This window comes from Chiroxiphia lanceolata, chromosome 3 (genome assembly GCF_009829145.1).
Source record: "Chiroxiphia lanceolata isolate bChiLan1 chromosome 3, bChiLan1.pri, whole genome shotgun sequence".
Classification (NCBI taxonomy): domain Eukaryota; kingdom Metazoa; phylum Chordata; class Aves; order Passeriformes; family Pipridae; genus Chiroxiphia; species Chiroxiphia lanceolata.
In genome coordinates, this window is record NC_045639.1 from 85,805,305 (window position 1) to 85,832,875 (window position 27,571).

At 45.1% G+C, this 27,571-nt stretch overlaps 3 protein-coding genes across 6 annotated transcripts; 2 read left to right on the plus strand and 1 right to left on the minus strand.

Moving 5' to 3' along the window:
* The first annotated feature begins 611 nt into the window (after nucleotides 1-611).
* EEF1A1 (eukaryotic translation elongation factor 1 alpha 1) lies at nucleotides 612-5,128 on the plus strand. 2 transcript variants are annotated; one of them, XM_032681436.1, is made up of 8 exons: nucleotides 612-718; nucleotides 1,448-1,637; nucleotides 2,519-2,698; nucleotides 2,840-3,136; nucleotides 3,386-3,536; nucleotides 3,717-3,973; nucleotides 4,190-4,424; nucleotides 4,724-5,128. In XM_032681436.1, exons 2-8 carry the CDS (start codon nucleotides 1,494-1,496, stop codon nucleotides 4,846-4,848), a joined length of 1,389 nt encoding a protein of 462 aa, XP_032537327.1. In that variant the 5' UTR covers nucleotides 612-718; nucleotides 1,448-1,493; the 3' UTR covers nucleotides 4,849-5,128. The 2 variants fall into 2 exon arrangements, with proteins under 2 accessions (XP_032537327.1, XP_032537326.1); XM_032681435.1 differs by having other exon boundaries at nucleotides 618-723.
* A 9,161-nt stretch (nucleotides 5,129-14,289) lies between these two features.
* Nucleotides 14,290-21,737, minus strand: MTO1 (mitochondrial tRNA translation optimization 1). Of its 3 annotated transcripts, none has more exons than XM_032681439.1 (12): nucleotides 21,546-21,737; nucleotides 21,232-21,431; nucleotides 20,695-20,812; nucleotides 19,755-20,044; nucleotides 18,370-18,482; nucleotides 18,035-18,231; nucleotides 17,661-17,866; nucleotides 16,983-17,187; nucleotides 16,730-16,901; nucleotides 15,928-16,046; nucleotides 15,284-15,441; nucleotides 14,290-15,101 (listed from the first exon to the last, which is right to left on the minus strand). In XM_032681439.1, exons 2-12 carry the CDS (start codon nucleotides 21,424-21,426, stop codon nucleotides 14,874-14,876), a joined length of 2,001 nt encoding a protein of 666 aa, XP_032537330.1. In that variant the 5' UTR covers nucleotides 21,427-21,431; nucleotides 21,546-21,737; the 3' UTR covers nucleotides 14,290-14,873. The 3 variants fall into 3 exon arrangements, with proteins under 3 accessions (XP_032537330.1, XP_032537328.1, XP_032537329.1); XM_032681437.1 differs by having other exon boundaries at nucleotides 17,661-17,791; nucleotides 18,041-18,231; nucleotides 21,546-21,736; XM_032681438.1 differs by lacking the exon at nucleotides 21,546-21,737 and having other exon boundaries at nucleotides 17,661-17,791; nucleotides 18,041-18,231; nucleotides 20,695-20,840; nucleotides 21,232-21,343.
* Nucleotides 21,738-21,950: 213 nt separating this feature from the next.
* On the plus strand, nucleotides 21,951-27,541 carry CGAS (cyclic GMP-AMP synthase). Its single transcript, XM_032681440.1, has 5 exons — nucleotides 21,951-22,728; nucleotides 23,829-24,051; nucleotides 24,810-25,055; nucleotides 26,346-26,448; nucleotides 27,116-27,541. Exons 1-5 carry the CDS (start codon nucleotides 22,189-22,191, stop codon nucleotides 27,456-27,458), a joined length of 1,455 nt encoding a protein of 484 aa, XP_032537331.1. The 5' UTR covers nucleotides 21,951-22,188; the 3' UTR covers nucleotides 27,459-27,541.
* Nucleotides 27,542-27,571: the final 30 nt, after the last annotated feature.

The following is a 27,571-nucleotide window of genomic DNA, read 5'->3' on the forward strand; positions in this document are numbered from 1 at the left end:
TGTAATAAGCTTCCTGAAATTCCTGCTCTCTCCCTCCTTCCCCACCTCTGTTTCTGGGAGACCTGCTACGTAATGGGCTGGGGGGGGGAGGTCTCGCATGCCTTGAAGTTTGGCCGACATTTGTTACTTGCCTGTCAGGGTAACTCACTGAACGTTTCTAATCTCGCTAATTGCGTTCCTTTGTGTCCCCAGTGAGGGGCACAACTGAATTCGCCGGGAGCTGTTACCCGCGGACTACCCTCAGCCGCCGCGCCCCCCTGGACCGGCCATGACGCCGGGCCTGACGCTCCCTCCGGTCCCCGGGCCCGCTGTGCCGCTGGGCCCTGCAGGGGGGCCGGGGCCGGTCGGTGCCGCCCCTCTTCTTCCGGATGCGGCGGCCGCTCCCGCCCGCCCGCCCGCCCGCCATCCCGGCGCGGGAGGGGGCACCGCTCCCCTTCCCGCCGCAGCCCCTCGGTGGACCGCGGGCCCGGCCTCGCTCCCCGCCAGGCAAGGCCACAGGCCCCGTAAGAGCGGGGCGGACGATGCCCCGCAGAAACACAGGAGCCAGTCCCGCAGAGCCCCAAAGGGCGGCGGGGGCGGGGACACTCCGTGCCCGGGCGGGGCCGCGGGGCAGCCGGGAGCGGTGACGTGTCCCGGCCCCGCCCCCTGCCCAAGCTATATAAGGGGCGGCGCTCACGCCGTCGGTCTTTTTCGCTCCGGGTCTGCCGACGCCCAGTAGGTGAGGCGCGTCCGCTGGGATGGGCCGGGGCGGGCCGCGCCGCGCCGCATTCCCCCCGGGGGCCCGGCGAGCGCTGAGCCCCGGGCGTGGTGAGGGCCGAGGGGAGGAGGGAGTAGAGGTCGGAGGTTCATGGGGGGAGTGGGACAGGGGGGTGAGCAGAGGGTCGCGGGGCGGCGAGATGGCGGCGCGTCGTCTTCCACGATTCCCACGCGAACATCCCCCTTGTCCGGGCTGGGGTCCGGGAGTGGCGTGTCCGTGAGGGTATGGGGCGGGAGGCGCGCGGCACCTCCTGCTGTGTCCCGCGAGTGGTGGGCCCGGGCCGCGCCGGTTGGTGCGAGGGCCGTCGGGGGGCGCTGGGACGGGGCACGAGTGAAAAAATGGCCGCTCGACTTCCCCGCCCGCCGCCAGCGCCACAAAATGGAGGACGCGGCGGCCCGGGCGGGGTGAGTCACACAAAGGAGCGGGGCGGCCCCGCCCTTCGCGCTGCCCGTCGGGCCCACTCGCCGCCGCCTCGCGGTCCGGCCGCCGCCGCGGGGGTAACTCGAGCTCGGGGAGGGGGCGATGTAAGGGGCGCTCTGAAGGGGCCCCCGGCCTGCCCACCTCGCTCCTCCCCTCCCCCGGCGGGGCGGGGCCGCCATTCTGGCCGGGCCGGGCCGCCCTGCATGTGGCGCCGCCATCGCTGCCCCTCGGGACCGAATTGTAACCAGCTTTTTTCTGCGGAATTTTCAGGTGTCAATTCTCTTTTGCCCAAAGCAAGAACTAAACTACATCCGAAATGGGAAAGGAGAAGACCCACATCAACATCGTCGTCATCGGCCATGTCGATTCTGGCAAGTCCACCACCACCGGTCACCTCATCTACAAATGTGGGGGCATCGACAAGAGAACCATCGAGAAGTTCGAGAAGGAAGCGGCTGAGGTGTGTGGGCCTGTGGGCTGGCACCCAGCAAAATTTCGGGGTGCAGGAAAAAATAGAGACCTTTAGTTGTAAAGCGAAGTTGCAAAGTGTTTAACGGCCACGAGGAGGCGGTTTGGTTGCCGCTGCCCTGGTAGCTGAACAAGTGGCTCAGTGTTGTGCGGCCGCAGGGCGGCAGCTGGGTTGCAGTTGTCCCCGAGGTTGAACAAGTGTGTAAGTGTTCAATCCTCCATTGTATTAGTTGGAGAAACTCGAATTGTGGAGCGTAGAGCAAGGGAAGGTTGTATAAAGTTACATCTGGACAATTACGTCTGGACTTGAAAGTCTAATGGAGTTGCCTGGTTCAGTCTGTGCATACACGTAGTAAAGAATAGAATTAAAAGGAGATGCTCTGTTAAGGTTTAATTTGAAAATCAGGAAGTTTCACCGATTATATTTTCTGTGTAATGACAGCATGGATCTTAATAACAACATTGCAGAGTAAAAATTTGGCAGATGTTGAGCAGAGTGGCATTTAAAATGTTGATTATCACAAGGATTGCATTAGTGAGAGAACTTAAAATGGTAAAGGACACCTGATAGTAGAACTCACGCTCAGGAGCTCTGTCACAAAGATGCATTACCACAATTAACAAGCTGTCAATGGGGCTGAAGTGTCAACAGGTTCAATAAACAGAAAACAGTTGGCATCTCTCACTAGTAGTGCCAAGCAGATCTTATTGCTTGTTTCATGAGCTGCAGTGTTCTCCAGTATTGAGTCACTTACTATTCTTAGATTTTGCTCTTTAGCGAGCATATGATCTTTGTGAAGTAAATGCAGATACATAACTTCTTCACAAAAAAAAGAGGGGGGAAAAGTAAACTGAGTTTTCTTCTAATCATAGATGGGCAAAGGTTCCTTCAAATATGCCTGGGTCTTGGACAAGCTGAAGGCTGAACGTGAGCGTGGTATTACCATTGATATTTCCCTTTGGAAATTCGAAACAAGCAAATACTACGTAACCATCATTGATGCTCCTGGACACAGAGACTTCATTAAGAACATGATTACTGGAACTTCTCAGGTATGTAAATAAAACCAAAGATTTGGAAAGTTGGGGAATGTCGTTCCTTAGTTAGGGGGGTTCTTGAAATACGTTGGCAAATGCACAAGCACTGTAACTATAGTTTTGAATTTGTGGGTTCTTTTTTCTTTCTTTTCAAAGGCTGATTGTGCTGTCCTGATTGTCGCTGCTGGTGTTGGTGAATTTGAGGCTGGTATTTCAAAGAACGGGCAAACCCGTGAGCATGCTCTTCTGGCCTACACCCTGGGTGTAAAACAGCTGATTGTTGGTGTCAACAAGATGGATTCCACTGAACCACCTTACAGCCAGAAGAGATACGAAGAGATTGTCAAAGAAGTCAGCACTTACATCAAGAAAATTGGCTACAACCCAGACACTGTAGCTTTTGTGCCAATTTCTGGTTGGAACGGTGACAACATGTTGGAGCCTAGCTCTAATGTAGGTTTGACATTTGTTTCTATTAAGACATGAATCCAGGAGGATTATTGAGATAAATTATGGAATTATAAAATGCACATGCTTTTTAATAATTACATTTGGAAGTGACAAGGTCCAGAATCAAATTAAGACTTTTTAAAAATTTTTACTCTGTAACAGAGTCAGATAATGAGAGAATGCTAAGATACTCCACTTAGTCTTCTTCAGCCTTGCGCAGTCAGTTTATAGCTGGGCTTGTTTTTGTTACAGATGCCTTGGTTCAAGGGCTGGAAGATTACCCGAAAGGATGGCAGTGCAAGCGGAACCACCCTCCTTGAAGCCTTGGACTGTATCCTGCCACCAACTCGTCCAACTGACAAACCTCTGCGTCTGCCTCTTCAGGATGTCTACAAAATTGGTGGTATGTGTTCTCTATAATGCTGCTCACTTGCCGCAAGAGCTGATGTATGGGCCAGAAATGCAGGTGTTTGCCCAAGAGCTGCATTTTTGATTCAAACCCACATATTTTTATCAAGTGGTTTTTTGTTATAAGGGCATATATTCATTAAGCTGAATTACTGATGTTGCTTCTCTTTCACAGGCATTGGTACTGTACCAGTTGGCCGTGTGGAAACTGGTGTTCTGAAGCCAGGCATGGTGGTTACATTTGCCCCTGTCAATGTAACAACTGAAGTGAAATCTGTTGAGATGCACCACGAAGCCCTGAGCGAAGCTCTGCCTGGTGATAACGTTGGCTTCAATGTCAAGAATGTGTCTGTGAAAGATGTTCGCCGTGGCAACGTTGCTGGTGACAGCAAGAATGATCCTCCAATGGAAGCTGCTGGCTTCACTGCACAGGTATTTTTTGCAGCTGTTTGAGCTGTTTAAAATGTAGCTTTGTATTCTGAAATAAGTCTTGTTTTTTCCTCACTTATAGGCTAAGCTATAAAGTGACATAGGCTTCTGTTCTGAGATACATTTGCTTGAAGTAAATCTCAGTAATTCCTTGGCTTTGTAAGACATATCAATATTCAAAATTGTTCTGATGGTATCTTGTCTTCCTTGGTTTCCTAGGTCATTATCCTGAACCACCCTGGCCAAATTAGTGCTGGCTATGCCCCTGTGCTGGATTGCCATACTGCTCACATTGCCTGCAAATTTGCTGAGCTCAAAGAGAAGATTGATCGTCGTTCCGGCAAGAAGCTGGAGGATGGCCCCAAGTTCCTGAAATCTGGAGATGCTGCTATCGTTGATATGATCCCTGGCAAACCTATGTGTGTTGAGAGCTTCTCTGATTATCCTCCTCTTGGTAAGGCATTTCCTAAAGTGTGTTAATACTGATTTCTAGAAAAGACACTCCTTTTTTTCAAGTATAGGGATGCACTGTGTTCTGTGAAATGCTGTTAAAAGCTTTGACTTGAAAGTTTGTAAGTGGAACCAGAAGTACAGTGGTACAGGGATACTTTGCAGAGGGTGATGTCACTGTCCCAGTCTGGTCCCAGAGCAGCATTTGCCCACTTATCTCAAGCTGCGTGTTGCTGCTGTGGAATTTCCACTGTGAGTTCTGTAGCTCTAGACAATAGTCATAAAACGTGTTTTTGTTTTCAGGTCGTTTTGCCGTACGTGACATGAGGCAGACGGTCGCTGTTGGTGTCATCAAGGCAGTTGACAAGAAGGCTGGAGGAGCTGGCAAGGTCACAAAGTCTGCCCAGAAGGCCCAGAAGGCTAAATGAAAATTCTGTACTGCAGCTGCCACCTCAGTCTTAATCAGTGGTGGAAGAACGGTCTCAGAACTGTTTGTCTCAATTGGCCATTTAAGTTTAATAGTGAAAGACTGGTTAATGATTACAATGCATCGTAAAAGCTTCAGAAGGAAAGGAATGTTTGTGGACCATTTGTTTCGTGGCAGTTTAAGTTATTAGTCTTTAAAATCGATAAATTTTTTAAAGTGGAAACTTGAGACCAAAAATCTGTCACAGAATTTGAGACCATTAAAACAGAAGTTCAATGCTATGTCTCTGTGTTCTTTGGGTTAATATTAAGTTTATGACAAAACCTATTTCTAGACCTGGTGGGATAAGAAAGGATTGTTGTTACTTCAGTATGCTCAGGAGTTGCAAAGCAAATACTCAAAATTAATCTGTTTCTGAAGAGCAGAGCAAAATTCAGCTCCAGGTTTATTATTTTTAACTGATCTAAGCCTTAAGAAATTACTTTTCTGGTGCTTGCTTTGTGACTCATTTTTAGATTGAATAGCACAAATACCAGGGAACAGCCTACAGTATTTTGGTGCATTCTGTGATGCATTGAGTAAACCGAGGCTTCTTCATATTGGGAAGAAGAAATAGTGTGAACAAAAACACATTTGAGGTTAAAAAGGCACGAACAAAGAATCCAGTGTTAGGCCCATAAGTTTTGTACATGGATTTTTGTAATTGCAAGCAGAAACTTTTCTGGGGAACTGATTACCTGTTGTGTAGCTCTTTCAAGATAAAACACTTTTACATAAATGTTTTCTAATATATGGTAAAACATTCAGTAGCCAAATTTAAAAATTAAACTTTGTTTAGAATTATTACACTTTGATGCAATCTGAGTGATCCACCATTGTAGCCTGCACCAAACACGGTGGGACAGTGTGCCTGTTATCTTCAACAACGGGTTGAAGATTTGGGTCAAACAGTTAAAGTGGACTTTGGTACCTAGTCCAAAAGATTACTATTAATCACTAGATAAATAATCCCAAGTGAAACGTTTTGGGCTATGAAACATACAAGCTGTAAGAATTGGGGATTCCAGCACAGAAGTCTTGCTTTGCATTGGTTAACGGAGGCAAGCAGTTAATGGATAATCAGACCTGACTTTGCATAATGACACAGCTGTTTTACTAACCTTTCACATGATTTCCCCACAGCATCCCCACATAAGGTCAAAAAGAATTCACTGTCTTTGAGGGATTATTGTTCCATAGCAGCAGTATGTCTGTTCTCCCTGTAATGGCTGTATTCTCTCAGTTGTTTTCCTTTCCTTCTCTGGCTGTGTGCTTGCTCTGCAGGAATCTGTAGCTGTACTGCTTGGATAGACCTGAACTCTGCTGTTACTTACTTTTATATTCTGTTTGCTCTGTTTGGATATTTTCTCCTTTTCTGCTCATCTTCTATGTCTTAACTACAGCAAAGCCTTGGAGCATTACACACCATGTTTGAAGGTACAGATGTGCCAAATACAGTGGAAGCAAGGGCTAGAGGGCTTCATAGCACAGCAGGGCTATGGAATTCAGCAAAGGACTCTCATTGTGCTGCTTAAATGCTGCTTCTGGAGGTTTTAGTGTCCCCAAGGCAACAGGAAGTACATAACTTCAATATGGAGGCAGACGTACTTTTGCCATAATAAAGCTTAAAGTATCTGGCCAAATCTTTGCATGCTTTTCAGTTAAACCGCTGACTTTTTTCCAAGAGACTTTGGTCAAACTGGTTGAGCAAAGTTCTAATTTGGTTGAAAGGCAAAGCGGCTTTGGCACAAGACCTGCCTTCACAGTGCAGGTCTGTGCGTTAGATTTCTTGCACATTCCTTTGTAGGTGCAGGATGTTTGGTTTGGCCACGGTGGCCTGGATACGCAACACCCTGTCCACAGTGGTGGATATGCACCCCTGGCTTTGTGCATGTTGCACAGGGTTGTCTACAGCTGGGTGTCTGCTCCGTGGCAGTTTGCAAATTATCTTGTAATAGGCAACTGATTCAAATCCTTAGGGCAAAGTCAGGTGCGATAGTGCACTCGCGCGTGATCCCAAGCAGCGGAACGAGGCAGCACAGTGCAGTGCTGCTCTTGGAAGAGACACCCCTCACCTCTGGTCAGCTGTGCATAGATCAGAGCAACTGCAAAAGCTGCTGGAAGGGTGGTTCATGGTCAGATGGCCCATGATGAGTAGGGGTAACAGTCAGCTGTGTGGTTTGGGCAGACGGAGTGGTTCTGCCTCTAAGAGGAAAAAAACCTTAAGCCTAGAGAACAGTCAGTATTGAATCCAACAACTTCACATTGTGTGCAGTAAGAACACTTTTGTGAACGCTGCCTACCATACTAGCAATTGCTTTCATGTATTTAAAACCTAAAATTTTACACGTTCTGTTTTTTTTAATTTTAACTTTTATAGACCAGATTTGTTTTCTATGCACTAATGTAATACCATTTCAGTTCTTTTATTAATCTTTAACTACCTGGGGAAATTGTTAGACTTTTATAAACAAAACTTGGGAATAAAACTACTTTGATCAAACTTTTAATAAATGTTCTAGTTGAGAACTGTGTTTGTCTTCTGACTGCTTATTTCTGTAAGCAACTTTCACAGCTGTCCTTAACTCTTTCCCCACTGTCCTGCAATGCTGGTGGTGTTTATACAGGAAGAAGTGTGAAAGCATACTGCTCTGGTGATGAAGAAAACTGGCTGGAGTAATACATTCATGTAATATATTTCAGTTTTGTTGCTGAAGGTGGCTGTGGGGAGCTGGAAGTTTAAAACAGTATCCTTTCTAGTTGATGATGCATGCTTTGGGAGTCTGGAGGTCTTGGAGGGCTTTTAGTACACAGAAATACTCAAAAAATGTGTGTGGTGAAGTATTCAGGGTCAGATACAACAAAGGCTGGTTGGTCTGTGTGGGGAAATTGAGCAGTGCAGTTGTAGCTGATGTAACCAAGTAACTTGTTCCTCAGTGTTGGTTCCCTAGGTAGACAGTTTAGGTTGGAATAAAATGGGCTCTGCCCAGGCTGCTGCTCTGAGGCATTTTAATTATATCTCAGACCAGCTTGTCCAAGGCTAATAACTGAAATAGCGGATTTTACTGAAATTGCAGGTTGAAGACTATTTCACATTGTGAATATAGTTGTCTCACTATATTTTGAAAGGTATTGACAAACTTTGAAAAATTATTATTTCTCTAAATGCATATTTATATTTTAGATTTGGTCAACATAAAATTGTGTAGAAACAAATTAATCTTTGTACTGTATGGGGCTATCCTTTTCCTCATTAGTGCTAAATGATTCGATATCTGCTTAAGAACGCCATAAATTCGGTCTGGATCAAAAATACAACCCCCTAGGTTTATGTAGTGCCTAGAGGGAGCCTAGGGGGCAGAGGAGGTGATGGGAGTGCGGATAAGCTTCTTGCCTCCCCAGCAACATCCTGAGGTGCCCTGAGCATCACTGAGGTCCTGCTCAAAGTGGCTGCTTCATCCGAAGCCCCTTTCTACAAGAACCTGCTTTTCAAGGAGAGGTCTGAAATGGCTACACTTCAGGAGGAAGAAGAGAGCACCTGTGGTGCAAGAGAGCTGAAGGAAACCTGCTAGATGGCAAAACTGTATTGGTTCCCCAAACACAGAAAACTGTGGGTTTTTAGCCTTTTCTGAATCTTCTTAAGTCCCTTCAGATTATTTCTGCATTGTAAGTCAATTACATAATTGCCTACTTTTTTAAAAATCAGGTTATGTTCTCTGGCTGCCTATCAATTATTCTTTAATCCTTTTATGTTTCAAATATTTACACAACATAATTCAAATCTGCTAGCTTCTCTGCACTGATGACAGTTAAACATGTTTTTTCCTTGAAAGATGCTGAGTGAAGTAGTGAGGAAACTTGGGGCTAAATCAGAGCTAACCTGATGGATGGTATCCAGCCTGTGAGTGGGCGGATGGTGGGGCAGCAGCAGGGTGCACAAAGGGTGGCTGCCAAGGGGCTGTGCCCATGCTTAATAGCTCTGAATTTGTGCAGGTTTTGCTTATTTCTTCTTTAACAGAAAAAAAAGCAACGAAACAAAATTTGAAGGTACCTAAGCTTTCTTTAGTGAAGCATTCACATGGGCCAAGTGTGTGCTTTTAAGGATGCGGTAGCAGCAGGTTTGCCCTCAGTGTGCTGAGGTACTTGCTAGGGCTTTCTCCTGGCTCTTCTCAGCAAAGCAGTCCAAGAATCTGGTCATGATTCTCTGAGAGCATCTGCAAGCTCAGGCCTAGCACAAACACAGATCCATGGGTTAATATGCTATTGTTTTGTATTATATAGTCAATGGAAATAAGCAGAGCCAGCTTATCGCTAACTCGGGGCCCTGCCTGCCTTGCCCGCAGCAGTCACAGTCACTTTTTCCCTTTCAGCCCAGTAAAATCTGGATTATTTAACACAAAGGGGAAGAGCCAGAGCAGAGCCTGTTTCCCCACCACAGGTCCCTGTTCTGCAGGGCTCAGCACAGCCAGCCAGCTGGTGAAGCAGCTGACTCCAAAGCTGCACACTGGCTGAAAGGCAAGACCAATGTTCCCTCCTGGGGGGATTTGATTGCAGGTTGGCCTGAAATTTAAAAGAAAGTTTCAGATTCTGTTTATCTGCAGCCACCTGGGCACATTTTAAGCAAAATGCCCATTTTTTTCTTTGAATGCATATGTACACACACACAAGCACATGTATATATGATATATTAAATATATCTGTACATCTATATAAATTAATAAAATGCCTCTTTTTTAAAAATATTGTAGTTGCCAGACTTCTTAAAAAAGTGTAGTTCCTATTTTGAAACTGAATTCTAAGCTAATTCCCTAGTAAACAAAGTGAAACCCTCCCAAATGAATGAATATTTCGTTTTTTATAATTAGTTATTATTTATATATAATAAAATTGCTATTATTTATTATTATTATGTATTTTGTTATTACTAAATATTTCATAGATATTTAATGAATATTTAATTTTATAAGCTGGGATGTGGTTCTGCTAACAGGACATGGATATTTTGAAGAAAGAGGTGTAGGATTGTTGGTGTTGAGTTGTCTCTATGTAAAACAAGCCCTTAAATAGCCTTTCCCAAAGGAAAAAAAGAAAGAATGTAAGTCTAATTATGTTTGCTCCTACTTGACTGTTATTACTACTAATAATAACTAATTGTAATAATAGTAATAATAACTAAAAACTAACACCTTGCTACTGCTAAAGCACTTTTATGGATGATAGTACCCTAATTCCTTGGAGAAGGAGGGGATGTACATATGTGCACGCAGACTGGGAGAAGGAAATCAAACCTGAACAAGAGCTGTGCTCTGCTGCAGTCACTTCCTTGCGAGAATAATTCCTGCGACTCATTTCTGACTACGCATCTGCAGGACTCCTACACACGTGGCACAACTGAGATCATAGCCTGTGACGTGACCACTGCATCTGGTTTGCCACTTCCAGCTTGTGCCTGACTCCCCCCACTGTCCGCTAGCCCTGCTCCGGGGCAATGTCACCAAAGCAGCACATGGCCACCTGGTCAAAGTCTCCCGAGGTGCAGTGGGACAAGGACAAAACTTTGCTGGAGCACCAGCTCAGCAGTACCAGCCACAGCAGCCTTTCCACTTGTGAGTCCAAAAATCCCATTTGCTTGTGACATAGGCCACCACCTGGTCATACACTGCAATTTTCAAGTAAAGCCACAGTAAATTGCCACCGAGGAAGCTAGTCACGAGGCTGTGGGCAACTCCCCTCTCTTCTTGCTGCCCTGTGAGGCAGAGTGAGCTCATTTCCCACCTGGCTCTGCGCCTGCTCTTCAGTTAACCACATCAAGCGCTAAGTCACTTGGAATAAGAACTGTGTGTGCTTATCAGTTCCCAATGGTACCTGAAAATGTGCCTCCTGGGGCTTGTTCTGGGAGCTGCAGCTGATGCTAGACAAGAATGCCTTCACCCTTCACTTCTTCTGCCCCCTGTCTCTACCACAGCGTGGGCCTTTGCTGAACCATGCTCCTCCCAGGGAACCGTTAGCACCCACTTCTAGCAGCTCTGCTGACCCTCTCCCACAGCAAGGAAGTATTGACTTTCTAGGGACACAGATAGGGAAGCTGAGGACAAGGATAGGTTCGAGCCTGTTCATAGCTGAGCACAGGATATCATAGGATGTTAAAGCATCTAGTCTTAAGACTGCAAAGAGGTGAGCAAGGTGCAGCCTCCAGCTTTCAGGCTAGAGGATTTGCCACTAACTGCACCCTTGGGCACAGAAGTCAAGGCCCAGGCACTGTGCATGGTGACCTCACGACGGTGGTTATGGGGTCAGAGAGTCTCTGATGGGGATCCACATATGTCTGCTCCCTCAGAGTTACACATGCAGGGTTAAACTTGCACAGGCGTTTAGAAACAAAAGAGATGAAAGCAAATTTTTTTTCCTTACAGCATCATTATTTTTAAAACAACAGATCAAGAATCAATCTTTTTTTTCTCTGCTCTTTCTGTAAAAGCAATTGCATAACAAGTCTCCCATCTCCCAGATGAGAGCTCTGGGCACCACTAACTTTGGTCACAGGAGGGGAAAGACACCTTTTAATTCTCAGTAGCCCCGTGAAGTCAAGGAAAGAGACAGAAATAACACCCTGAAAGGACTCTGAGTGGCACAGGCCATGGTTTGGTGGGAAAGCACAGAGAGCATGTCCTTGATGGAAACAGCATCTCTAAGGGAATAGCATCCCAGCATCCACTAAATGACATCCTATCTCTGAGTGGAGGAGCACAACCTGGGAGGTGTAGGCATCAAAGCTGGTAACCTCTGAGCATCTAAAATCTGTGCTTGCAGCGGCCAGCTAAGTGGGGGACTAAGGCAGACCACATAGTTCAGCTACTGCTGCACAATAGCAAACAACCCATCAGCATTAAGGCCATCAAAGGCTGCGGGGGTGGCAGCTTTTAGTGTCTCCTAGCACAAAATATCTTTCCATTTTTCTCTTGGTTTTGTCTTCCAGGCAGATATAAAGAAAAAAAGAAGGAACTGGTCCAAGTACCATATGAAATGAAAACGAGAATAGGAAGGGAAGACAACAGTTGTCTTAAAAATGTGGTACAAGATAGAATGACAGAGAACTGAGGAAAAATCAGTTCTGATCAGGCCTGATCACCAGGCCTCTGTTCTGCAGGACGGAAAAGAAAGAGACACACATATTGAAACAGGGAACACAAAGACCCTTGGTATGTGAAACAAGTTAGGTCAATCTCAGTATGCATACTCCCTCCCTGCCTGCCTGGTCACAGCAAGGATTGCAGGAGGACAAAGTGCAATTAATTACTGCACAGACAAGGAAAAGCAAGCAGGCACACATATCAAAAGTAGGCTCCTCCTGTTCTGCCCTTCCCATTCTGTTGGCCTTAGCAAGACCATAAGACCTGTGAGGATCTGTGAGGGTCTAAGCTCACTTTGCCTTCATGTAAAAGCCAAACCTTGGGCCTTGTAACAAGTCCTTGGTGGTTACAGAACAGATGGCACAATGTGGGCATCCTATGTGCCAGTGCTATTTACGGCAGATTATTTAGGCTTTCTGTGCTTGGTTTCTTAACAAAATGAATAGAACTACTCGTAGCTATGATTTTATGTTAAAAGTCTTCTCAAACAAGAACTGTTCAACAAACACGATATTGTTGCAAGCCCTGTATACATGAAACCAATACCTGAGGGGCAGCCAGTCCTCAAATTTACGAACACACCAGGTTTTCCATTTCAGCAGATATGGACATCATTAACCCACGTATGTGAACAGAGGGCACCTTATCTTAATAAGGGAGCTTACCCATGGCCAAAGACACACTTCATGCTGAAATAAAACAGTTATTACAGAAGATGTGCTGAAAAGCAATGCATCCATACATTTCTGACTTTAATTTCCCCTGAAGTTAACTCTCTCCTCCTTCTTAGACCACAGCTGCACATTATCAAATTGTTAAAAGTAAGAAAAGCAAAAGTCCACTCCTGCTCTTCCTTTGACACTGGTGTAGCCCAGACCAGGGGAATCACCCTTTGACTTACGCTGGCATATGTGAAACCAGAAGCACAGAAATAAATTTAGCGCAGAAAGCTGAGGAAAAAGTGTTTACTTTTGTAGGAGGGTGCAAGGCAATTGCCTTTAAAGACATACATTATTGAAAGCAAAGTATTACTGTCAAAAGACTGATAACAAGAATTAGGAAATACAGTCTTGAGACTGCACAAGGGAGAAGATGAAGGTGTCAATAGGGCTTCTTTCCTAGTCTGTAAAAACTAGATCTAAGATTTTACAGATATAGGTACATCAAAACAAAACATAACACGAAAATAATGCAGTGAAGGAAGCATAAAACTTCCTTGATCAGAAATTCCACTGCTTTGAATAGACAGAGACACACAGGATTCAGGGTTTCTTCGGATCACATAGCTGGAATTTCACCAGTACCATTCGTGGAGTCTGAGTTAGACCACAGAAAGCATAGCTGCCTTCCATACATTGAACTTAAGGCTTACAAGGTTGAAGTAAATCTTTGAGCCAAGGCTGGAAGGAAAACAGGCCACAGACAAAATGGGGCAGATATATGTTAGCTTTTCTGAACCATTCTGACATTAACTGACCTACTGATCATGTGTCTAAAGCCCTTCTGTACAAGGCAATGGCTGTAACAGGGAGACGCTTTCAGGCAGGCAGATGCCACGCTAAACAAAGCTGTAAACTCTGCCCACCCTCCTGCTGCATGACTGGGTCTCTGTGAGCAAAAGGGATTTGCTCTGATTCCTTTCTCTGGCCAGGAAAGGAATCACTCAACCAGAGCAAACAAGCCAGAGAAAAGTCCAGAATCATAACTTCAAAATGACATAGCTACATGGTTTATGGTTGGACTCAACGATCTTAGCGGTCTTTTCCAAGCTGTATGATTCTATGATTTAACTGTAACAAAATGTGTTCTCAAGCTTGTTTGCCCAGTCAATTCAGAGGATGTTCAGAAATGAGGCTAGCACCAGACACTGCTGCCTAAGTCAGGCAAGGATTTGGTAGGTGCACAGCAACAGCTTGAATTCAGTGTTTCTTGCTGTCAAGTGACAAACTGACTGACCAATTGATCCAACTGACTTGGATCTTGCTCAGATTCAAGTTATATTACTATCAGTTGCAGGACCAGTGCTGATGGGAAACCCCCTGGGTCATGCTTCCCTGGGCCCACAGCATGTCACAGTGAGCTTCACATCTCCCGAGCTGAGGTTCCTGGGGCAGGTTCCCATCTTCCTCAGCACCCAGCCTGCGGCAGCCAGTCTCATCCAGCAGCCTCCACCAGCTCTGTAGTGAATCTTGCCTCACCTTATGTGTGTGAACTGTGATCCAGTGAACTGTTCAAGGCCCTACTGAAAGCTAAGTGACAACCAAGTTCTTCAGTGAGTTTCAAGAAAAGCTTTATTTATTTTAAAGGAGAAAAACATCTGCAGGATATGATGTTTGCATTCAGTCAGTCTCCTATGTAAGTTCAAATATTCATGTGGCACACATTTCCATAGCCAAGTGTTTCCTCTTGGCTGACACCACACCGAGACACCAGATTGTGCATAGTCACTGCACAGCTATGAACACAAGTACTAAAGTCAATGGAACACGCTTTTCAACTCAAATGCTCTTGTGCTGCCACAGGTTCAGTACAGTAACATTTCTTACTCATTTTATAAGAGCAAAACACTGTCCTTTACAAGATGCTTTAGAACAGATTTTGACTATCCAACACCTTCCAAATGAGTGGAATTTTAAAAGCAGTTCTCCTGTCTCTTGATTTGCATCAGAAAAATCACAGGCTGTATTTAGGTTTCTGAGCATTTATTTTGTGCATTCATCATCTTTGTTCTACTCAACGACCCCACCGCAGAACATAACTAGAACTGCTTTGGATCCGGCCAGCATGGCTGTTACTTGTGAAGAGGGTCACGAGCACAGGTGATCTTGCCACACAGTGGCAGGATCCGTGCCACTCTCTAAAAAGGTGTTTTAACCAAGGTACTTTGTGTCTCCTCTTCAGAAAACTCAGCTGACATCTGTCTTTGTGAAGTTGCTTTCTCTGAGTACATTTTCCCTGGTAAGTATTTCCCAGACTGAGGTAAAGCTTTTAGCTTCTCTGTCTTCTGGTGATTGGTTTTCACAAACCTTAGCAGGTTAACAATAGCAGCTGGTGTAATTCCAGGGATACGGCTGACTGCACCAATCTGCACATGGAAACACAATCAAATTAACCAAAAACAAAAACCTACACACTGGAGCTAGTGAGAAATGAGATCAAAACCTGTGGGTATTCCTTTCCATGATTCTTTTCACCACCCCCTCATGTCCCTTGGGAAGATGGAAGGGATTTCACTGCTGCTCAACCTGCTGTGGCTGAATATCTTACCGTCTGGGGACGGCTGGAGTCCAGTTTCTCCCGCACTTCTGCTGAAAGCGATGCATCAATGGCAAAATAATCTATGTCCTCTGGCAGCTGGAGCGCTTCATCACGACGTACTTCTTCTATTTCCTGCTGTTGGTTGACTACACACCACTCATAAGCAGCTGTAATGATCAGGAAAACAAGAAACCAGATATAGATGTTCACGTGAAATACGTCACTTGCAAGAATTCTTGGAAGCAGAATGAGCAATTCCACTGTGACAGTCCAAAGCTCCTAAGGAAGTTTCCAGCCTCACAGACTATAGAGCCTAATTCATATCACCACCTTGGAAGAAGTCACACTCTTTGATTTATTACAGGAATTTCGGTACATGGGTTGTTTTTTCTACTCATGTCAGCAAAGGATGGTCAGTAAGGGCAGTTAAGGAATAAAAAAACCCCAAGACTGAATAACTGATTTCAACCCCAACAGTAAAACACAGGTGCATGCAAAGGGTTGTGGCCTATGGTAAAAGGTACACACTCTGATCAGTGTTTCATTTCTCTAAGCAGCAACATGAAACACACTAGGACAAATGCATTTGCTCTCCCCTTATTGAACAAAACATATACAGATCACCACAAGAGATTATAATGTCTGTACTCTACCTTCTATTTTCAATCTCTCTGCCAATTGTCTCCATTGAGCAAGCTTGTCCAGGCACTCTGGGACAGCTTTTGCCAGAACCTCCATACTGACATCTTGATATTGAAGGATGTCAAAAGCACTGCAGAGAAAGTATAGTAGAAAGGAGTCACTTTCCTAAGGCAGATTTACAACTGTTCCCAGCTCAAACTCACAAAGTTCTTACGATAAGCCAGAACAATTGCAGAGCCAAGCTCAACTCCCTACCATCTCCTCTCAGGACACAGAAGAGCTGTTAAACACTTGAAGAGGGGCTCTTTATGAAAAATGGCAGCAAGATGGAAGGGACAAGGTAGGGGCACCAAGGGGAACCTTTCACAGACCCAGTCAGGCAGAACAGAAAAGATAAGGTGAAGTAAAGAACGGGTAATGGAAGCAATGATCTTTTTTTATAAGCTACCATCTGACACCTCCCTGAAATCAATTATTGCTTTACCAAGCTTTTAGCAAAGCAGCAACCCACTGTAAAACTATCACCACTTGCTGACACTCTCTATAAGGGCATCAAGAACTGATGCCCAGGGCCAGTGGAGCACCCCCTTGCTTTGGGAGCACATCAGCACCAGGAAACATGGCATAATAAAAACACTAACATAGCACTTACTCTACAGGCAAACATCAGATGTGTGTTCCCTGAAGGTGGTAAAGCCGGAATCTTGGACTACTGACAGCTTCAGGAAACATGGATAAATGCTGTGAAACCACTAGCAGGATGTGCTAAAGCAAGCGTAGGTCAGACCAGAAAGTTCTGACTGTAACCTTTACCTGACAGGCGACCTGCGACTGCTACTGATGGGAACTTCTGGCAGTAACTGGGACCATTTGGATATGCTGAACTGAAGTGATTTTAGTGTTGCAATTCCATCATCTAAAGCAGCTCTCATCTTAACTGCTTGTTCATATCGCTGCTGCGACACACACCCAGCTTCTTCAAAACCTGTGAAGACAGATGGTGTATGAGACAAAGGTCTACAACCAGGCAGGGCTGCTCACTGCAAGAGCCACCACAATCAAACACCTCTGTGAGTGAGCCTGGCATCAGCATTGTCGGGCCGGAGGGACATGCGGAACTCCACACGGCTGGTGAACATCCGGTAGGGCTCGCTGGTGCCCAGAGTGGTGAGGTCATTGATCAGGACCCCAATGTAGCCTTCGGTGCGACTGACAATGAAAGGGGGTTTGCCATGAACCCGCAGACAGGCATTGATCCCAGCAATCACACCCTAGGCAGACAGAAAACAAACCAAACACATTTACTGGTCTCTTCTTAGCTAAAATATCAGCACATCTGCCTCCAAAGACTCACATGTCAAACTGTACCCAGAAAAATGCAATAGTCTGTGCTAGTAATCCAGGCAGTGTCTTTCTTGTGACACTACGAGTGCCTGAAGGAATTCTTGGCCACTGCTGATGTGTCTGGAGACAATTCCCATGTTTTCAATTATACCCGCTGCACAGTCTCCATGCTGAAACACTTGGCAGTGCCTCCAATTACTTTTGTTACTGCAGTCTTAGTGATAGCACTGCAGATAATAAAAGTAAAAATATCTTGGACAAGTCTGGAACTGAGGTGAGCAATAAAAGTAAGAACATCTGAGGAGCAAAAAATGGGCCTCGCAAGACTCTGTATCACAGACAAACGCCAAGGCAATATCCCTTTTCTGAGTGCTGAGTACATGGGGTCAGATTCACGCACCTGAGCTGCAGCTTCTTCATAGCCTGTCGTGCCATTTATCTGGCCTGCAAGGAAGAGGCGCTGAACAAGACGCGACTCGAGGGAAGCAGTCAGTTGACGGGGATCTAAAAAATCATATTGCACCCCGTAGCCTATGACACACAACAAGACAGATGTTACAGGAGGCATTTTGAAGGTCAGCAAAGGCAACCAGTGGGGCAGGATGACTTAGCTTTTCAACTTCTATTTATGATTTCAAAACAACCAAAGAAAAATCCCTGCAACTAGGAATTAGCTTTGTTTCTCATTTCCTTTCTTTTGCTATGCTCTCAACAAAATCTGTTTTTCATTAACTGGTAAACAATGTAATAAATAGATTTAAAACTATTCATCACCCTCACCTGGCTGTATCATCTTGGCTTTTTCCAAGCCTGGGACGGATTTGATCACCTGCTCCTGAAGCTCAGGTGGCAGTGTCATGGACATGCCTTGGGGGTAAATGTTGTTGGATTCCAAGCCTTCAGGCTCCAGCCAAACTTGATGTTGCCGGTTTGGGAAGCGCAGAACCTTTGATTCAAGAGAGGGACAGTACCTGCAACAGTAAATGGCCATGAGCACTGTGTGATATGGAGAAAAAGTAACTTTGCAGAAGTGAAGCAGGATACCCCCTCAGTTTCAAACAGATTGACACTTGTCCCCTTGAGAGCCTGGCGTGATGCCACACACTTACCGAGGGCCCCTTGTTGTCTCCCTTACATGGTTGTTCAGGTGGAGGTTATCACAGATAATTTGCTGGGCTTTCAGGGTAGTGCGTGTCAGGTAACATGGCAGCTGACTTTCTGGCTGAAAGAGGCCAAAGCTCACTTTAAGTTAATCCAGTCACAACACTGTACTCTTATTGAACAACTCTGAGGATGTCCAATACCTTTACCATGACAGCTGGCTCTCACTTCTTGGAGAGCTAAGTAGTGCTGTCATACCCATATAGCACTGTCATACAGATAGAACATGAGCAATCAAAGAGCATGAACAATATGCCCAAAAGCAGACTGAGAACAGAACAGAACTTGGAAGTGTAGAATTCAAGTTTTATTCCATATGCTGTACAGGATTCCATACACTAATTACAGAATGGATACTCCCATTAAAGCAACACGTTATATCACAGCATTCAAACTGACTACAGGAATTTAAAGCTCTGGAGCAGGAAGAATAAGTGCTGACCCTACAGCTAACAGGCAATAAAAGATTTTGGTGAAGAAAATAAAAGAAATGTCTCGGTGAAGAAAAAAAGATAAAAATCTCAAAACTCTGCAATTAAATTCAAATTTTAGGGAAAAAACCTACCATGTAAAGTATTTGACTGATTTTTCTGAAAAATTCAATAGACTCACATTCAAAATAGTAATAATGTTGCACCTTAACTTCTTAAAACCTTTCCTACACATACCAAGGACTTCAAGTAATATTACTTTCACCCTCATCCTGATTCTAATAGGTTATTGCAATTTCTATATGCTCCGGGGAAAATTAACTCCTGATACTTAACTCTGTGCTATTCAACTTCATTATGTAAGAGTTTTCTTTGAAAGGAAAATTTCTTTGGAAAATTGAGCTTTTTGTGCTTTTAAGTTACTGTTAATATGCCACTTCTGAGTTCTGTGGATAACTACATCCTTTCTCTTTCTTAGTCAATACTACTAATGATCTCTAATTTCAACATTTTAACCTTATTTTAAAGCTAAGGTAAAAAGCAAGACATTATAAATCTCCAGAATACAGTTATAATAACAGATGTATTTTGTAACCAGCACATGAAGAATACTAGTATCAGTATCCCATTTCACACAACTCTGACTCTAGAAGTAAAAGAAGTTTGGTTCTCAAGTTGAGAAGATAAAGTAAGAAGGTACTTGCTTTCAAAAGAACACAAACAACAAAAGAACCCTTTGCATTGAGAGTCCTCAGAAACATAACACCTCCAGTACAAATACATCCCAGCTCCCTTTCCCAGCCACCAACTCCCTGGTGGGAGAGCCACCCAGATTATGAGCACGACATTCCCAGAGCCACTCCCCAGCTGGCTCTATGTGCATTTGATGTGTGCTATCCCACCTTGATCCACACAGCCTCACTGAGGAAGCTGAATGGCACCGGAGGATTGTCAGCTCCATGTTCCTCCAGACCACTGAAGTCAATCGTGTCTTTGGCAAGTCTTGGTGGTGTCCCGGTCTTCAGCCTGCCCACAGCAAATCCCAGTTTCTCCAGAGTCTGAGCTAGCCCGATGGCTGGCTGGTCCCCTAGCCGCCCAGCCGGGTGCATCTCTAGCCCAATGTGGATCATACCCCTCAGAAAGGTACCGGTGGTCAGGACAACGCTCCCAGCGTGTACTGTGCTCCCATCCCCTAAAACAGCAAGTTTTCAGAAATGTACATATTTAAGTATCAACAAAGCCCTCGTATTCTGGTGCTTCTGTCTAAAACTAGACTAACAGTGTTCACTGAGGGTTTATCCATCTTCTGTTACACAACAAAAGCAGCATTTTGATAATGAAAGCACTAACAGTAATAACTGCAATAAGCAGCATGTATTTATAACTGTATTTTTATTATTCCTAAAAAAGCTACCTGTAATGCAGAAAACCCGCTCCTGGGAAAAAAATCATATCCAGGCCTTTACTTCAGAAAGCTTGTTTATTAGAACACCAAGGGGTAATAAAGTACGAGTCTGTTAGTAATAGAACCCCACGGTCCCATAACATTGTCGACAGCATATGCCATTTACCAAATAAAATCTCAAAATGCAGCATGGAATTCAACATCACTAGCCCGAAGAAAATTAACTTAAGTAACCTCCCAATATCCTATCAGTCCAGGTATTTTTGTCATTGTACTACTTTGTAATTACACACACTAACCTAGTTTAGTTCACACTCTGCCTAAACCAGATGTCTTCGTTAATTCATCTTTCTCACTGACAAATCAGAAATGTTGATCCCAAAGGTTGCTCTTAGCATGGAGTAACTGGAGGCACTTACTGATTTACTAACACATACCCAGAACGACTCCCGCGACTTGGCATTTCCCAGGATGGCCTGATTCTGGCTCTGTCAAGATAAGATCTTCCACAGATGCCTCACGAACTGTCAACAGTGGTGTGTTAAGGATTTCTTTCTGTCATGAAAGGAGTTACTGCAAAAATCTAGGAAGTTATGAAACATATGGGCAATCCCAAATCCTGCTGATTTCCAGAACATCTATCACCCTCTTCCATTCTTACCACATAACTGAGAAGATACTCAGTTATGGTACTGTTCTGATCGATCAAGTACAGATTTTCATTCAGATAATAGTTTAAACTCAAAAGAAACTATTCAGTCATGAAGTCTGACCTGTATCTAAAATGCTGGAGAAATTTTTAAAGTATGCTGAGCTCCAACAACCTACAGTGCATTAAAGTACCAAACAGCAATGTATCTAGCTAGGTTTGACAGGCAAATAATGAAGAACAAAACATGCGTCCCTCTCTCATCATCTTCAGTAGTTTATACTAACACCTAATACCAAAAAAATCCTCCCGGCCCCGCTCTCACCTGCATGTTCTCCTTGTAGAGGCCGCGGTCGATCTGTGCGCGGAGGCCCCACACGGCCGGGCCCTTGCAGCGGTTCAGCACCTTGTAGTGGACGCCGGAGCGGTCGCAGACGCGGCCGCACAGCCCGTCCAGAGCGTCCACCTCCCGCATGAGGTGCCCCTTCCCGATGCCGCCGAAGGACGGGTTGCAGGACATCTCCCCTGGGGAAGGGACACAGGGACACCCTCGCCGCCGCCGCCCAAAAGCTCTCACGGGGAGACCCGAGGCGCCCGCGGTTCTTTCCCCCGCCCCAGCCCGGGTACGCGCGGCAGTACCGATGGTGCCGATCCTGTGCGTGAGCAGCAGCGTGCGGGCCCCGCCGCGGGCAGCTGCCGCCGCCGCCTCCGTCCCCGCATGGCCCCCGCCGACCACCAACACGTCGTAGCGCGGTGCCGCCGCCCCGACCTCGCTGCCGGCCCGGCGTTGCCCTGGGCGAGGCACCGGCGACAGTGCCAGCCGGCGGCAACCCCTCCGCACGAACATGGCGGCAGGGCCGGCCCTCCCGGCGGCGCGTGCGAGGGGCGGGCAGTCACCGCGGCTCCTCCGCCGCTCATACGGGGCGGGAGGTGGAGCAGGGCGCTCCGTGGGCGGGAGCGGCGCGTCCGTGCGGCCCTCGGCGGCCGCCCGTGCCCCGCCCACGGGGAGGAGGGAGGCAGGGAGGGGGCCCTCGGGAGCGGGAAAACGCTCTCCACGGATTGGAGAGAGGGAGGCGGCTGTCTCCGCGGGATGTCCCGGTGCAGTCTGGTTTTTGCTGTCAGACCTTTGCCGTGCCCGGACTGAACCCGCGCCTGGCGAGTTTCGTTTCCTGACAAAGGCGCGTTGCCTGGAAGAGGAACTCGCCCGAGGCCAGAGGCGGGAACTCCCCCGCCCGCGAGGCCGTGCTCGCCGTCCTCTGGGTGCGGAGAGGAAGCGGTGGCCATGGACGGCGCGGGTGGCACACGGGCACGGGGCAGGCGGGGGTCGCGAACCGCGGCTCCGCGGGGCCGGGGCGCGCCAAGGAGCGCAGCCCGCAGCCCCTCGCGGGGCCGCGTCGCGGGCGAAAGCCCGAGCGGTGCCACGACCCGCCGGGCGCCGCGGACGGACGGACCCCCCGCCCGGGGCGGGCGCCCAGGGCGGCGAGCCCACGCTGCCTCGGCCCTGCCGGCGGGCGGCGTAGAGGCGCCCCCCGCCCCGCGGAGCAGAGCGCGGGCCACCAGAGTCCCCGCGGCTCCGCGGAAGGTTGCGGTGGTGCCCGACGGAGCGGCTGCTGCCCCCGTGGCCGCCCCCCGACCCCCGCCAGACACCCTGCGGCTCCACGAGGTGCTGTCGCGGCTTAGCCTGGGCCGCAGGGACGTCTCCGAGGCGTCGGCGCTGGTGAATATGGTGGTTCCGCACCTGGTCCAGACCATCCAGAGCAGGGACGGCGCCTTCAGCTCCATAGAGCAGTACAGCACCGGGAGCTACTACGAGCGCGTCAAGGTGGGTTCGGAGGCGCCAGCAGCGCCTCTCCCTCCGTCCCGCCCGGGTGCGGGGGCCGGGCTCCGGCCGCAGGTGGCGGGCGGCTCCCACGGACCGGCGGCGTGCTGCTCCTGCTGCTCTGAGCCGGCCCTTCCCGACAAGTTAAAACTGTAGGGTGGCTGCGTTAATTAACCACAATGCTTTATAAAGTGATAAATAACCTATTGAAAGGTGTGTACGTATGCGCATTCAGTTAGAGACGCTGCCTGAACGGGACTCACGGCGAGCCCCGCTCTTGCACAGCACGCAGGTGAGCCCGATGTAACCGCAGGACCCGTCAGTATAGCACTACACGAAAGGCCCTGTGCCACTTTTTAGTTTATACTTTTTTCAAAAAGCAGGAGTAATGGATCCAAACTGAAAGATGGGAAATTTAGGCTAATTTAAGCAGAAATTTGTACTGTAAGGGTGGTTGGACACTGGAACAGGTTGCCTGCCCAGGGAGGCTGTGGATGCCCCAATCCTGATAGTGTTCAAATCCAGGTTGGATAAGGCCTTGAGCAACCTGATCTAGTGGGAGGTTGATCATAAGACATCAAGGTGTCACTGCCCACGGCAGGGGAGTTTGGACTAAATGATCTGTCAGGTCCATTCTAACCCCTTAACATTATCTGATTAAGCAGTACTTTTTCTTCCTGGTTCCAGCACACCTGGAACAAAGTCAAATACGTGGACCCTTGTTTTTTTGGTTTTTTTTTTTGGGGGGGGGGTATAAAAACATCTTCAGACATAGCAGTGCATTTTTTTCTCACAGATGATTCCTATGTGCAAAAGGATGACTGAGTTCAGCATTTATGCATTACTCAGAACAGCTCGAGAATCTTAAAGCTTTTTTAAAAATTAATAAGTTGGAAAGCTTGGAAGTGCACTGCTATCAGTAAATTGCTTTTCTCTACCCAAATGCACAGTAATCTTGCAATACAAATCCACAGAAATAAGCTCATATTTCACACCAGACATGAGAAGTACATCAAGACAGTTGTAGATAAAACCACAATTGATATAAAAATCTAAATAAAACTCAAGCTGCACATTTGTTGTTGTATTCTCCTACTTTGCAGATATCTCAACCAAATGAGTTTGACATCATGCTGGTAATACCTGTTGAAAGGCTTCAGCTGGATGAGTCTGATGACACGGGAGCCTATTATTACCTAACATTTAAAAGAAATCCAAAAGAAAAGTATTTGTTGAAGTTTTTAGATGAAGATGGAAAGTTATCAGCCTTTAAAATGCTTCAAGCACTTAGAGAAATTATTAAACAAGAAGTAAAAAACTTTAAAAGTAAGTACTGAGATAACAAGCTTCACCTAGGAGTGCTAAAATCCAGTTGTTACATTGTGCATATGCATTGCCCTCTTGTTAATAAAATGGATTTTCCTCCCCGTCAACTGTCTCCTCCTGTCCCCAGTATCTCAAGTTTGGTCTTGTGTTAAGAATCACAAATACATCAGAGCTAATCATATTACGTGATTAAGTCCACTATGCAATCCTCTTTCCGTATGAAAATAACAAATATTAAGGGTACTATTGTATGCTTGGTACTTCCTGCATGATCTGTGTATTTTGCACCTATTCATCAAATGGCTCTTTGTACACAACAAAGAACTTTCTTTTACATATTACCTAATATTTTATATCAATTGATACAGAAAATGTATCCCTTATAGGATTATTTTCCTCCAAAGCCTTCAGAAACATTGTGGTCAAATCTTTTCAGTGTGTATTTTCAACAGTGAAGCAGGTCACTGGAAAACATTACTGTATTTCTGATTCTTACACAGTAAATCAAACAAACACAGCAGTTCAAAAGTAGTGTTCCTTATTTCATAGAACTTATCAACAGGCCTTCGTAATGTTTTATTTAACATCCATATCCTGTAGGATAAAGAGCCAGTGACTGAACCCAGGTATGTCTTTTGATTGATTATGAATTCCTCATTTGTAAAAACCTTAACATTCTTCAGAAAAGGTTCCTTATATATGTGTGTGTATATATATACATATATCTAACATGGAAAATCACTCTTCTTTGTTACTAGATGTGGAAGTAACTGTGACAAGGAAAAAGGCTGGAAGCCCTGCAATAACTCTTCAGATCAAAAACCCTCCATCCGAAATATCAGTGGACATCATCTTGACTCTGAAAGTCAAGCACAGCTGGCTGCCCAGCACACAGGACGGCCTCAAAATTGAACAGTGGCTGGGAACAAAAGTCAGGAGAGAGTTCAAATCGACATCAGTTTATTTAGTAGCCAAGCAAAACAAAAGAGAAAAGGTTCTAAGAGGTACCTCAAATATGGACAATAATAAGTCATGAAATATCTTCTCTACAACTTGATCACTTACAAGTGCTATAAAAAGGGTATCCAGATCTGTGCCTCTGAGGTACAGATCTTTATCTCATCCTGGATATATCCAGGTCAAAGACAACTGAAATCCCTCTTTAAAACATCAGATTTGTGATACTGCTTGTCTTGTACGGAAATCTAAATACAAAACTGCTCTGGCAGGCTGTACACTATCCATTCCTAAGAGCATTATATTAAATCTACTCCAGTCAGACACATGGATATGAACCTTCCCTATGCTCGTGCTGTACTTAACAGCACTATACACTCCTTTGTTTTGTAAAGAAAAAAAGTAAATTAAAAGGCTTCTAAAAAGGCAGGGAACATCCCTGCACATGGGACTGCACCCAGAAATCAGATACTTCTGCAGGAAGCAAACTGTGTACTTTTCTATCAAGATACATTATTTCTCATTGAACTCTGGTATGGCTACAATGTTTTATTTTTGTTTCCTCCAGACTAAGCCTACATTAGTTTGCAGAAACATCTTGACTTGTCATTGCATTATGAGAACTGATGATTTTAGCAAAAACATTTCAGACAATCTAGTATTTTTTTAATTAGCATGCCTATGTTATCAATGCCAAATAAATCGTTACTGCTGTACTGGGCTATCTCTTTCTGGGCAAATTAAATGCAGAGTAACTGAGCCAAACAGGCGAGGCAAACAGTATAACGCATGTAAAGGAAGACAAAAATGATTGCTGGTGTTAAAAACAGGGTGTTGAGCTCTGTTAGCAATTATTCTCAGAAGCATGACCAGAAGAACAAAAATAAGTGCTTTAGAACAGCCACCATACTCAAGATAAACTCACAAGCCTGCTGCACAAAGAAAAATCAGAAAACACAGTAAGCATACAGAAATTCAAAGGTCATAGATTTCTGTGAGTAGTGCAATTCTGCAAATCATGTTCAACAAATTCAGGAAAAGTCAGAATTAAGCTTAATTTTGAAGTAAATCCAAATATTGTTATGAATTTAAAGCATCCACACAATTAACTATGTTTTATATTAATTACATTCTAATTGCCTTTGTGTACAGCTGCCGGGGAATTAAGGAAGAACTAACTAACTACAGACACTGAATTATAATTTTTTTTTTACAGGGGTAAAAAAATTGCCAATATTTAAAACTAAGGCAATTGCAAAGTGTCTCTTTTTTTTCTAGATACAGATGCCAATACTTAGTGCTGTGTAACAATTTAACAGTCTTGTGTTCAACTTTAGGAAACACATGGCGACTCTCCTTCTCACATATTGAGAAGAAGATGATGACGAACCATGGCCACTCAAAGACGTGTTGTGAATCTGATGGAACAAAGTGCTGTAGGTTGGTATTTCATATGAATATTTTACTTTAAGCCTGAGTGAGCCAGGCTAGTGCTGTCTAGCACTATTTCAGTTTAGCATTTAAGAATTTTATCTAAGAGTAATTACTAAGAGTAATTACAATAGGAAGCAAGAATAAGGCTTTTAGGTATAATAGTTCTATAGCAGTACGACACTGCATGTACTCGTTTGAATGTCTGACTTGCATTTACTTAATGAAAGGTGGAAACAATCATAGTTGCTGGTTTACACTCTGAACTTGCCTTAGAATGCAAAAGATGCGACTTGTTAAATAATCTTTCCCAAGTTCAGTCCTGTTTATAAAAAACAGCATAAAAGAGTGATGACTCAGCTTTCTGAGCAACATTACACTTCATATCAAGGCAATTTCTAAAATGATGGTGAGAAAAGAACTGCTGAGTCAGATCAGGATGAATAAACGAGTTTTCACTTTACAAAAACTGTTTTCCAGATTTCTTCAAAGAGGAAGAACAAAACCCACATGAGGTACAAAACCTCCTTAATAAGTAAACTAAGAAGTTGTTTGCCAATTACATCTTGTACTGAATCAAGAATGTCACAACTAATGCATAATTGTGTTTAAATATGTAAAATACATATTTAGAACTGTGTAGAAGGTACCTAATAAATTCTTATTTATTTAACAGGAAAGGTTGTCTTAAGCTGCTGAAGTATCTTCTAGAGCAACTTAAAATGAAATATCCAAAAGAGCTGGAAAAATTCTGTTCATATCATGTCAAAACTGCTTTTTTCCACTCTTGTGTCATGTGGCCAAATGACACAGACTGGATTTTGGGAGATCTGGATCATTGCTTTCAGAAATGTCTGGGATATTTTGTGGAGTGCCTGCAAAAGTCTCAGCTGCCTCACTTTTTTATTCCCCAATACAACTTGCTCAGTCTGGAAGACAAAGCGAGCAATCATTTCCTTGCAAGACAGATAAGCAATCAACTGAACAACAGATTCCCAATATTTCAGGAGAGCTATTAAAATCACTGTTTATATTAGCTATCTAATCATGTAGATTTGCATATTTAAAACAAAAATTCTGTACCATAAGTTACTCTTCAGTAGTCTGATACTACAAAAAACAAAAAAACCCA

What these genes read in the sequence shown, in the direction of transcription:
- EEF1A1 (XM_032681436.1), top strand. Translation starts at nt 1,494, where the DNA reads ATGGGAAAGGAGAAGACCCACATCAACATCGTCGTCATCGGCCATGTC. An exon ending in TCGAGAAGGAAGCGGCTGAG is followed by an intron (nt 1,638 to 2,518) that starts GTGTGTGGGCCT and finishes TTCTAATCATAG; the next exon opens with ATGGGCAAAGGTTCCTTCAA. An exon ending in TGATTACTGGAACTTCTCAG is followed by an intron (nt 2,699 to 2,839) that starts GTATGTAAATAA and finishes TTCTTTTCAAAG; the next exon opens with GCTGATTGTGCTGTCCTGAT.
- MTO1 (XM_032681439.1), bottom strand. Translation starts at nt 21,426, where the DNA reads ATGTCCTGCAACCCGTCCTTCGGCGGCATCGGGAAGGGGCACCTCATG. An exon ending in AGTCGCGGGAGTCGTTCTGG is followed by an intron (nt 20,045 to 20,694) that starts GTATGTGTTAGT and finishes TTGCTGTTTTAG; the next exon opens with GGGATGGGAGCACAGTACAC. An exon ending in ACTCCAGCCGTCCCCAGACG is followed by an intron (nt 15,102 to 15,283) that starts GTAAGATATTCA and finishes TTCCATGTGCAG; the next exon opens with ATTGGTGCAGTCAGCCGTAT.
- CGAS (XM_032681440.1), top strand. Translation starts at nt 22,189, where the DNA reads ATGGACGGCGCGGGTGGCACACGGGCACGGGGCAGGCGGGGGTCGCGA. An exon ending in GCTACTACGAGCGCGTCAAG is followed by an intron (nt 22,729 to 23,828) that starts GTGGGTTCGGAG and finishes CCTACTTTGCAG; the next exon opens with ATATCTCAACCAAATGAGTT. An exon ending in AAGAGAAAAGGTTCTAAGAG is followed by an intron (nt 25,056 to 26,345) that starts GTACCTCAAATA and finishes GTTCAACTTTAG; the next exon opens with GAAACACATGGCGACTCTCC.